The sequence below is a fragment of the Nansenia antarctica genome (genome assembly GCF_963989245.1).
Source record: "Nansenia antarctica genome assembly, chromosome: 19".
In the NCBI taxonomy this organism is placed as follows: Eukaryota; Metazoa; Chordata; class Actinopteri; order Argentiniformes; family Microstomatidae; genus Nansenia; species Nansenia antarctica.
In genome coordinates this window covers 24,868,034-24,878,318 of record NC_137692.1, presented here as the reverse complement: position 1 = coordinate 24,878,318, position 10,285 = coordinate 24,868,034, and the positions used below count along the sequence as shown (strand labels likewise).

Below are 10,285 nucleotides of genomic sequence, written 5' to 3'. Positions count from 1 at the left end.
GATTCACTGACTTAAATCAGTCGAACTGTTAGAAAAGAAAATTGCACAAAAAAAATGTACATACTGGTGGAATGACATGTCATTTAACACATACCTACTATATTTGTATAAACTGGACTGTACCACTCTGTAGTACCACTCTACTCTGGAAAACGTCTAGAATGCATATCAGGTGAGTCTGATGTCATTGCAAATGACCTAAAGTTCTCCAATTTGCACTGTGTAATAAGACACATATAATGCACATAACGGACACATATAACAGTACAAAACAAATGTTCAAAGATTTCAATACATCTCTGTAAAATTCTTAATTAAAGTCTCCTGTACAGCCCACTATTCTGGGGCAATAACATATAACATTTCATAATAATAATTCTGATATAAGACAAGGATACAATTACAAACCTTTCTGGGGCAATACTATACGACATATGATATTGTTATGATATATTATATTTGTTAAGATGATTGGTATATCTTTTTTGTGGTTCCCTTGATGATCCCATGATATTTACTATGTTTAAATGCAAAATAAAGTTGTGTGCTCTTAATGGATAATAAACTCTTATTTTGAAGGAATACTCATATACCGGAAGTAGAGGGGCGGGGCTACAGAGACAGTTACATGGACACACGTGTTTGAGAAGGTCATTCCCTTTCTCCTGCTGTACTGACTGAACCAACCTAATAAACTGTCACCAGTTCCAGATATATATTATATTATAGATATTAACACAATGGACGGCTTTGATCTAAACTCTCCAGAGAAGGATTCAGCGGAGCTGCAGAGGATGATCGCTGTTGAGCAGCAGAAAGCGCAGTTTCAGGCCCAGGTTGGTTAGATACTAACTTACTACTAGCTACAGGCTAGCTAGCCTAGCCTAGCAATAACAGTCATACAGGTGCAACTCAAAAAAGAAGAATATCGTGCAAAAGTTCATTTATTTCAGTAATTTAACTTAAAGGGTTAAGCTTAGATATTATATAGACTCATTACATGCAAAGCGAGATATTTAAAGCCTTTATTTGTTATAAATGTGATGATTATGGCTTACAGCTTATGAAAACCCCAAATTAAATATCTCAGAAATGTTTAATATTACATGAAATCAATAAGAAAAGGATTTTAAATACAGAAATGTCAGCCCTCTGAAAAGTATAATCATGCATATGTACAATGTAATGAGTATATAATATTTAAATTAAACCCTTTAAGTTGAATTACTGAAATGAATGAACTTTTGCACGATATTCTAATCTTTGAGTTGCACCTGTACATATACCGTGTTGTAGTCACTCCAACAGTAACTAAAACTAAAAGTTATTTTCATTTAATTTCGCAATAACTCAGCATTGTTTCTCTTCCAGGTACACAACTTCACCGACGTCTGCTGGGACAAGTGCATGGACAGCCCCAGCTCCAAGCTGGACTCCAGGACAGAGCAGTGTCTCGTCAGCTGTGTGGATCGCTTCATCGACACGACTTTGTCCATCACCAACCGGTTCACACAGATGGTGCAGAAGGGTGCCCACTGATGGACACGGGACGATGGGGAATAGCTACTGTGCTTTACTAGTACAGAGGCCCTGAGGACCAGAGCAGCCAGAACCAGCCTCTAAATAAAGGTTTGAAATGAAAAATGAAGTCAAAACTGTCTTGCGCCTTTGTGATGTCATAGGCGGATGACGGCATACTAGCATTGGTAGACTATGAATAGAGGTGAAACCTGGGATCACGTCAGTTAGACAATAACATTTGATGCTCTTTGTATACATGCATATCTACTTGAAGAGAAGATGATATCTACAAGATATCTGAAGAGCATTGGCAAGCCAGGTGATGGCACAGAGACACAGGGGTTGACAATAACATTTGATGCATTCACATGCTCTTTGTATATAACATATCTACTCTTGTTGAAGAGAAAGGTGATACTGGAGAGCATTGGCAAGCCAGGTGAAAGACACAGAAATGTCATTGAGGCCAACAGTGATCAAAACTGCAGAAGCATGGCTGAGGAAATTCGGCATGGACCCCCCCCCCCCCCCCAGATCCTCACAAACTTTTACAGGTGCACCATAGAGAGTATAGTGACAGGCTGTATCACCACCTAGTACAGCAGCTACACCGCCCTCGACTGTATCTATTAGGCTCTGCAGAGGGTTGTGAAAACGGCCCAGTTCATCATGGGCTGTGAACTCCCAGCCGTGCAGGACATCTACTCCGAGAGGTGCAAGAGGAAGGCTGGGGAGATCATCAGGGACCTCAGCCATGCCCTGGTCTAACGGTTACCGTCGTAACGGTACAGGTTCTGGAACAGAATATTGTCATAAAGACACTTTGATTTGATTTGATTTGATTTCACTTGGTCAAGGCCAAGGCCTCACATTTACAGGTGACTTCACACCCTGCAAGAAAATGTTACTCTTTGTTGATTTGAAACCCAAAATATGTCATGGCATATGATAGGCAGATTTTATTCCTCCCATAAGAAATGACCAATAGGTATGTGGAGAAAGACGAATCAAACGCTAGAAACCATACAATACACTTTAGGTCTACATAACGCTCATACTAGCCGTTTGGATAAATCCAAAAAAACACAAACCGTGAACCGTGACCCAAAAACCGAGGTTCATACCGAACCGTGGGCCAACTGAAATTAATATTCTTACTTCCCCTTTACATTGTGTGAGTCTCCATTTTTATTACGGCCAAGAGCCGGTTATGATCATTTTGATATGTTATGATTATGATAATTTGTTGTCGTTGTTGACGAAAATTGCGCAATTTTCATTGTGCAATTTTCATTGTGCTACTGAAATTCTTGGTGTGCTACTAAATTTTTCAACATGGTAGCACAGTGCTACCTGGGGAAAAGGTAAGCGTCAAGCCCTGACTAGTATAGTGTAACACTATAGGTCTATTGGAAATAATCAATGGATGGTTTGGAGTGGACACACTGTACAATTCATGTTGTGTGTTTGTAACAAAACACTGCATTATGTATTCTGTACATTATTCCTCCTGACCTGTCATACAGATGCCTCTCTTCACATGTCTGTCCACTATGCGTACTGTTTGTCATGATGTCAACAACAATAATCTGCTTCACCCGTTGGATTTGTAAAAAGTTTTATTTTATAAGCAACAGTATATAAAACTACCTAGTTAATGTACTGATCATAACAACATCAATTGATATGCAATTAAATTGGTGTAAATTACAGTTTAGTTATTTTAAGTTTCTCATTTATGATTATGCAGCCGTTATCAAAGTACTTAATGTAAGACAGTACCGTAGATCAATGTAGATGAGGAGGATTCACATATGAATAACACTTATAACATGTACATCTTTGTGATAATTTTATCAACACCTCTCCTCTGTTGATAATCTTAAATTATTATTTAGAAGAGCAAAAATGTCCGTTGCCATTCTGTGTAAGGAGCTGTGCGATAAAGGTCTTGGAATAGAAAATGTTGCCATGGAGTTCATGAAGCATACAGATACATAAACACACAAACATTCATTTTCTCTCTTGTCCAGACTACAATCGATTGCTTTTGCCAGTGGGTTACAGTCAGGGGGTAGCTGAGGGAGGTAGACATTGGAGGACAGGTTCATTGTGATGCATGGATGGAATAAACATGTGTGTTTGATACCATTCCTCATTCCATCCCATGCATTACAAAGAGCCCATCCTCCCATTTCTGCTGCCCTCCACCAGCCTCCACTGATTACAGTATATACTGTACAGCACCTGTTCCCTACAGAGCCCCCCTGGGGTCACGTGGTATAAAAAAAATATTTGATGTGTGAATCCGTTCCCTCGGTTTAGTAATCCGTTCCCTCGGTTTAGTAATCCGTTCCCTCGGTTTAGGCCCTACGAGCCAGAACGATCGCAAGGGTTAGGGTTAGAATCCTTGCAATCGTTCTGGCTCGTAGGGCCTAACCCTAACCCTAACAAATTACTAAACCGAGGGAACGAATTACTAAACCGAGGGAACGGATTTACTAAACCGAGGGAACGGATTTACTAAATCGAGGGAACGGATTCACACATCAAATCATTTGACCCAAGGGGGGCTCCGTATGTCCCCTACTCTGTGAGGTTACTGATATTTCTAGCTGCCCTTAGAGCAGACTTCATTGCCGTCTCTATCCAGGCGTGAGGCAGGGCCGTGTGCTCGCCAGCGAAGTGGATCCGGCTCTCGTTCCTGAACAGCTCCGAGGCGTAGTCCGTCTGCTGGTAGGGCGTGTAAATGGCGAACGCCCCCAGGCTGTAGGGGTCCAGCCCCCACTTCTTCACCAGCCCCCCGGTGCAGAGCGGCCGTATGCCCTCGCCGTGGATCTTGACCAGGTCCTCCAGCACCAGAGCCTTCAGCTCCTCCTCGTCCACGCCCTGGAAGAGGGTGGAGTCGTCGGAGCAGGTGTAGGAGGCGAGGAGGGCGCCGCTGTCCGTGCCGGGGAAACTGTGGCTGGGGTAGTAGATGAAGCGGGAGGGCAGGTCTGTGATGCTCTTGCCTCCCTTGATGCCCTCTTTCTCCCAGAACCTCTGGCTGAAACTCAGGACCACCTGGAATGAGAATGAATGAATGAATGAATGAATGAATGAATGGACTTTATTGTCATTGCTACAGTACAGGTACCAAACAACGAAATTTAGGAGGGGTGGCTCCCCTGGTGTTAGGAAAGGGAAAAGAAAAACACTTTAAAAAAAAATCACAAGAAGGGAAGGAGCTGGTTTACATAAATAAAGGCTATGTACACAATCCACTGTACTGTACTGTACAGATAGTCGACTAGGGTTGTCATATTGCACAATAGTATTGTTTCACGTTATTTAAAGTGTCACAGTTTGCAGGCTTGATGATTGATGATGATCAACTTGATTTGTATATGCCCTAGTACTTCTGTTTATAACAGTTGCAAATAACAGCATTATTATTATTAAGCAATCAGAATGCACAGTATGGAATACATCGTTGAGAAAGACAATTCTTTTTCAATTCCAGTTCTGGAGACCCACAGGAGCACATGTTCATTCTAGCTCTATACTACCGTACTACTCTACACCTCTATACTACCGTACTACTGTACATCTGGATCCACTGAGCATTAAATGCCGGTTTCCCGGACACAGATTAACCTTAGTGCTGGACTAAACTACATGTCCATTGAAGATGCATTTTAGATTTAGATTTAGGCTCAATCGTTGGCTAGGAAACCAGCCCTATGTGTTTGAACAGGTGCATCCTGGGGGTTCGTGCTGGGTAAGAGCAAAATGACCAGTCACCACAGCCCGGGACTAGAACTGTGACACCTCGTGAGCTTAGAATGATAAGGTTCTATCTCCGTTTAGAATGATAAGGTTCTATCTCCGTTTAGAATGATAAGGTTCTATCTCCGTTTAGGGCAGTTCAGAGATATTGAGCGTCAAAGTTTTTACATTCCATTATGTTTTGTGAGATGGAACCTTTGTATTTTATGAATTACTAACTAAAAAAATTCAACATTTTAAAAATAACACCACACAGGCATTAATAAACACCTAATGGATCAGAGTATGTACAAAACTACATTTTGACAAAAATGGAGATAGAACCTTATAATTCTAACGTCACGACCTTGAACCCTAACGCAGCTCTTACTTTTGTAGAGCTAGCGTAGTGCACCGACCGCAGCGCCTCCATCTTGTGCGCCGAGAGCGAGGGCTGGAAGTCGATGAAGAGAGTGGCCTTGGCCGTGGCCGTCACCAGGGCGTAGTCCACGGTCAGGTTGGTGAGGCTGGACGGGTTGCGCCAGTCCTGGTAGGACACGGTCACGTTGTCGCTGGTCTGACTGATGAGCTTCACCTTGGAGCGCAGGAGGATGGTGGCGTTCAGCACCTCGTAGAAGGCCCTGGGCAGGTTATCAAACCCGTCTGTGAACTCATAGTAGCTGAAAAACAAAAGAGGATGACACTGCTATGAAGTTTTGGGAATTCATACTGTAGTGTAGGCTATACCTCATATGTGTTGCAGTGGAGGCTGGTGGAGGTAGAAGATCATCGATCTTAGAGATCATTCCTCATTCCATTCCATGCATTACAATGAGCCTGTCATCCAATGTTAACCTCCACCAGCCTCCAATGATGTGTAGATGTGTTGTAACCTAAGAAGTGAGGTGGTGGTATCTAGTCTAATCTCGATAGGGCCACTCGGTTGGTCTAGGAGCTTTTGTTCGAACCGAAACGTAACACCTGTAAACAGGTGTGTTACATTTTTGTTTACAGCCTTCAGTCAAGTTGTTGATGGCTATACAGTAGTTGCGTCAGATGTGGAACTGGTGGTTGGAACAAAACCAAAGACCCACACCAGTGGAGGCTGGTGGAGGTAGAAAGTGAAGGGCTCATTGTCACGCATGGAATGATGGAATAAGGAATGACAATAAGACCGTCCACCATTCTGTCCCTCCACCTGCCTCCACTCACCCACACCATTCTGTACCTCCACCTGCCTCCACTCACCCACACCCTCTGTGGTTGTACCTGGGCTCTCTACAGTGTCATCATCTGTATATGGTGTATAGCGCTTTTCCTGCAAACGTTGCAGCTCAAAGTGCTTTAATCATTATGGGCCGGTTTCACAGACAAGGCTTAAGCCTAATCCTAGACTAAAAAACATCTTCAATGGAGATTTTACATTGAAAGTGTGATTTAGTCCAGGACTAGGCTTAAGCCTTGTCTCTGAAACCGGCCCAATATAATCTTAATTTAATTATTTTGTAACTTAAATGCAACATTAAAAGGATGGGTTTTTATAATCTTAATTTAATGATTTAGTCATTTAAAGGCAATATTAAAAAGATGGGTTTTTAGTCTTGACTTGAACATATGTGCTGAGGTTGCATCCCTAATGTAAACTGGCAGTGCATTCCACAATTTGGGTGCATAAACTGAGAATGCAGCCTCACCAAATCTCTTCTTTTGTACATGTGGTATACAGAGAAACAGAGGGGTTATTCTTACACAGTGTTGTCGTTGATATCAGTCTGGATATACAGCATCTCTGTGAGCGCTGTGTAGAAGAAGGCGTTCTCGTTGAGGATGTCCCCGATCATCCTCAGAGCACCACGACTCAGGTTCCCCTCCTTCACAAGATACTCCTGTCAGAGACAAACCGTTTACACTTTACAGGGATCAGCGACATTGTGTTAGCTGCATCTCGTGACGTTAGAATTATAAGGTTCTATCTCCGTTTTTGGTCAAAATTTAGTTTTTTTACATAATCTGATCCATTAGGTGTTTATTAATGCCTGTGTGGTGTTATTTTTAAAATGTTGACATTTCTGAGTTAGTAATTCATAAAATACAAAGGTTCCATCTCACAGAACATAATGGAATGTAAAAACTTTGACGCTCAATATCTCTGAACTGCCCTAAACGGAGATAGAACCTCATCATTCTAAACGGAGATAGAACCGTATCATTCTAAACGGAGATAGAACCTTATAATTCTAAGATCACGATATGTAGAATGTTTAGTTAAAAATAGCAAGATGCTAGATTCAAACACGCATATATGCACAATGTCTATATAATGTTATATAGTAATGTATTGATACAATCAATATCAACCCATAACATCCCATTTGCAGATGTCAAGATTTCCGAATTCCTAATTTCTCAGAAAAGTGAAATCCAGTTTTCACTACGCAGCTGCTTTATCCTGTCTGGGGTCTTTACTCAGCATACATGCTCACATAACAATAATAATAATAATAATAATAATAATAACAACGTCTTCTTTACCTTTACAGAGTACGTGTCATATTTGTCCAGCACGTTACTGCAGCCAATTTTCTTCAGATCTTCTCTGACCTGCAACAAATCATATAGACAGTATAACTACATGTGACTGTATCTTTTCAGGAGAATAAAATGCAAATGGTTATAGGTCCAGCATGCAGTTTTGAGTGTTGCTGGCCAAACTGAACATTTTAAAGCATGCATACTGTATACTACGTTTTCTAATAGTGTCAAACATGTGCATATCCTCGTAAACAAACCAAACGTGGGATAGACACGTAAAGGCCAGGCTAAGTGTCCGACCAGACTTTAGAAGAATGCTTTGTTTATAACACTCTTCACTGAATGCTTTATAATCGTCTCATCTCATTCCTTGATGACTAGTACTGATTTATCATAGCCATTTAGCACTATTTTAAAATTAAAATCTATAGACTGGACTTCATTCTGTTATACCCTACTGTATATCCATATCTGATTCCCTGCTTCCACACAAACCTTCAACAGAGCGATTTGGAAGAGCTGATCAGCTGACTTCCCTCTCTCGTCTTCGTTCAGAGGATAGTTGAGGACATCAGGGTTTTCTTTCACCTTGTAGGTCCTCTGCAGCAGCCCGTTCACCAGGTAGTACGTGTTTATGTCATCCTGAATGAAATGGTTCAGTTTGAGACCCATTTTGGATGCAAACGACAACAGAATTCTGTGGGGTGGGATATTGCATCGTTAACATTTGATTGTTGACGGTAAAAGACAAAGTGAGCACATGCATGCTGTCATTTCCATTTCCAAATAATTTGAGATAGGATACTGGACTTATTTTCAACAATAAACAGTGCGAGATCAAATATTGTAGTATTGTGATTAGGATACCTTTATTGTAGTATAGGACTGTCAAGCAAACAGAATAATTTCACAGTGATTCTGAATTGCTTTATTTCCTGTCATGTATACGCCCACTCGTGACGTTAGAATTATAAGGTTCAGAGTTTTTTACATAATCTGATCCATTAGGTGTTTATTAATGCCTGTGTGGTGTTATTTTTAAAATGTTGACATTTTTTAGGTTCCATCGCACGAAACATAATGGAATGTAAAAACTTTGACGCTCAATATCTCTGAACTCCCCTAAACGGAGATAGAACCTTATCATTCTAAGCTCACGCACTGTTAGAACTACCAATAACCGACATTGCAACATTCTGACTCCTATCTATCATACAGGGATGGTGTCAATTCCAATAATTAAGAGATGTAATTCATAAACTGAAAAATCCTAATGGAAGAAAAAAATATGGGCCATTTTCAATTCATGAATCAATCAGTAAATTCAGATTCAATTTATCCCAACTCTAAAATTATGAAACAAACCTAGCAACTGAACAATGCAACCTAGCAACTGAACAATGCAACCGTTACCTAGCAACACATCACTAAACCTGGTTTCTGGCTGACTAAACAAACGAACAGACTGGGAAAAGTTCAACTCAAAAGTTAAAAAAAATGTGTCCATAAAAAGCTGCAGAAATGTACGGAGCCTCCCTGGGGTCACATAGTAGGAAAAAAATATTTGATGTGTGAATCCGTTCCCTCGGTTTAGTAATTTGTTCCCTCTGTATAGTAATTCCTTAGGGTTAGGGTTAGGCCCTACGAGCCAGAACGATCGCAAGGATTCTACACATCAAATCATTTTTTTCTACCATGTGACCCCAGGGGGGCTCCGTAGAAATGTATGAAACAGACAGGGACAGGTCCATGTCTTCTCAATCTGTTTTTAGCGGCCAGCACATTTGTCCTGGGCCTTACTCACTTATGGAAGCTGGGGATCCTCATGGCACCGAGCTCCGCATACCAGCCCTCTCTCTTATGTCTGAACGTCTCCACCCGTCCTCCGATACGACCGCTGGCCTCTATGATGGTCACCTGGTGGTCCAACACAACATATCAGTTTAGAGATCCTGTACTACGCATGCATTAATAGGATATACTGACGCTAAGCTCCTTTCTTTTTTTCCACAAATGTGCCAAAAATAATATAAATAATAATTATAATAATGACCAATAATGACCAACAATGAACAATGACCAGGTTACATGTACATTGTAAAACGTTTCACTGTAAATTTACAGTAATTTATTGGCACCACGGTTGCCAGCTAGCTGCATATACAGTAAGCAAAGAGGTACTGTACGTTTCATGTATTCATTAATTACTGCAATTTCTACATCAACAGCGTCTTGATTTTTTACAGCAAATAAAACCCTTTACTGTACTGTAGGTTTAAACAGGGTATATTCCCTAACACTAACACTGCAGTGTGAGGGTTGTCATGGAGGATAGACAATGACTTTAAAACAGCAGTTTACTTTACTCAAGCCAATCACATCAACAGATGGGCAGTCACATGTAATTTGTTGTTGTTTGGTACCTGTACTGTATTAATGACAATAAAGACCATTCATTCATTCATTCATTTGAGTTCATGCAATA

General features: G+C 40.9%; 2 protein-coding genes across 3 annotated transcripts in view; one reads left to right on the top strand and one right to left on the bottom strand.

The window, feature by feature from the left end:
- Positions 1-636: 636 nt before the first annotated feature.
- timm8b (translocase of inner mitochondrial membrane 8 homolog B (yeast)) lies at positions 637-3,451 on the top strand. 2 transcript variants are annotated; one of them, XR_013937909.1, is made up of 3 exons: positions 637-836; positions 1,372-1,840; positions 1,961-3,451. XR_013937909.1 is itself a non-coding variant. In XM_080548814.1 (2 exons), exons 1-2 carry the CDS (start codon positions 741-743, stop codon positions 1,537-1,539), a joined length of 264 nt encoding a protein of 87 aa, XP_080404940.1. In that variant the 5' UTR covers positions 637-740; the 3' UTR covers positions 1,540-3,451. The 2 variants fall into 2 exon arrangements, 1 of the variants encoding a protein (XP_080404940.1); XM_080548814.1 differs by having other exon boundaries at positions 1,372-3,451.
- Positions 3,452-4,107: 656 nt separating this feature from the next.
- Positions 4,108-10,285, bottom strand: part of il4i1 (interleukin 4 induced 1) — a gene marked incomplete at both ends in the record, with an annotated part of 7,341 nt that continues 1,163 nt past the window's right edge. Inside the window, 6 exons of the mRNA XM_080548770.1 lie at positions 4,108-4,584; positions 5,660-5,948; positions 7,018-7,154; positions 7,801-7,869; positions 8,296-8,497; positions 9,605-9,717. Coding sequence (XP_080404896.1) covers positions 4,108-4,584; positions 5,660-5,948; positions 7,018-7,154; positions 7,801-7,869; positions 8,296-8,497; positions 9,605-9,717 — 1,287 coding nt within the window. The remainder of the gene's footprint in view (positions 4,585-5,659; positions 5,949-7,017; positions 7,155-7,800; positions 7,870-8,295; positions 8,498-9,604; positions 9,718-10,285) is intronic.

What these genes read in the sequence shown, in the direction of transcription:
- timm8b (XM_080548814.1), top strand. Translation starts at nt 741, where the DNA reads ATGGACGGCTTTGATCTAAACTCTCCAGAGAAGGATTCAGCGGAGCTG. An exon ending in AAGCGCAGTTTCAGGCCCAG is followed by an intron (nt 837 to 1,371) that starts GTTGGTTAGATA and finishes TTTCTCTTCCAG; the next exon opens with GTACACAACTTCACCGACGT.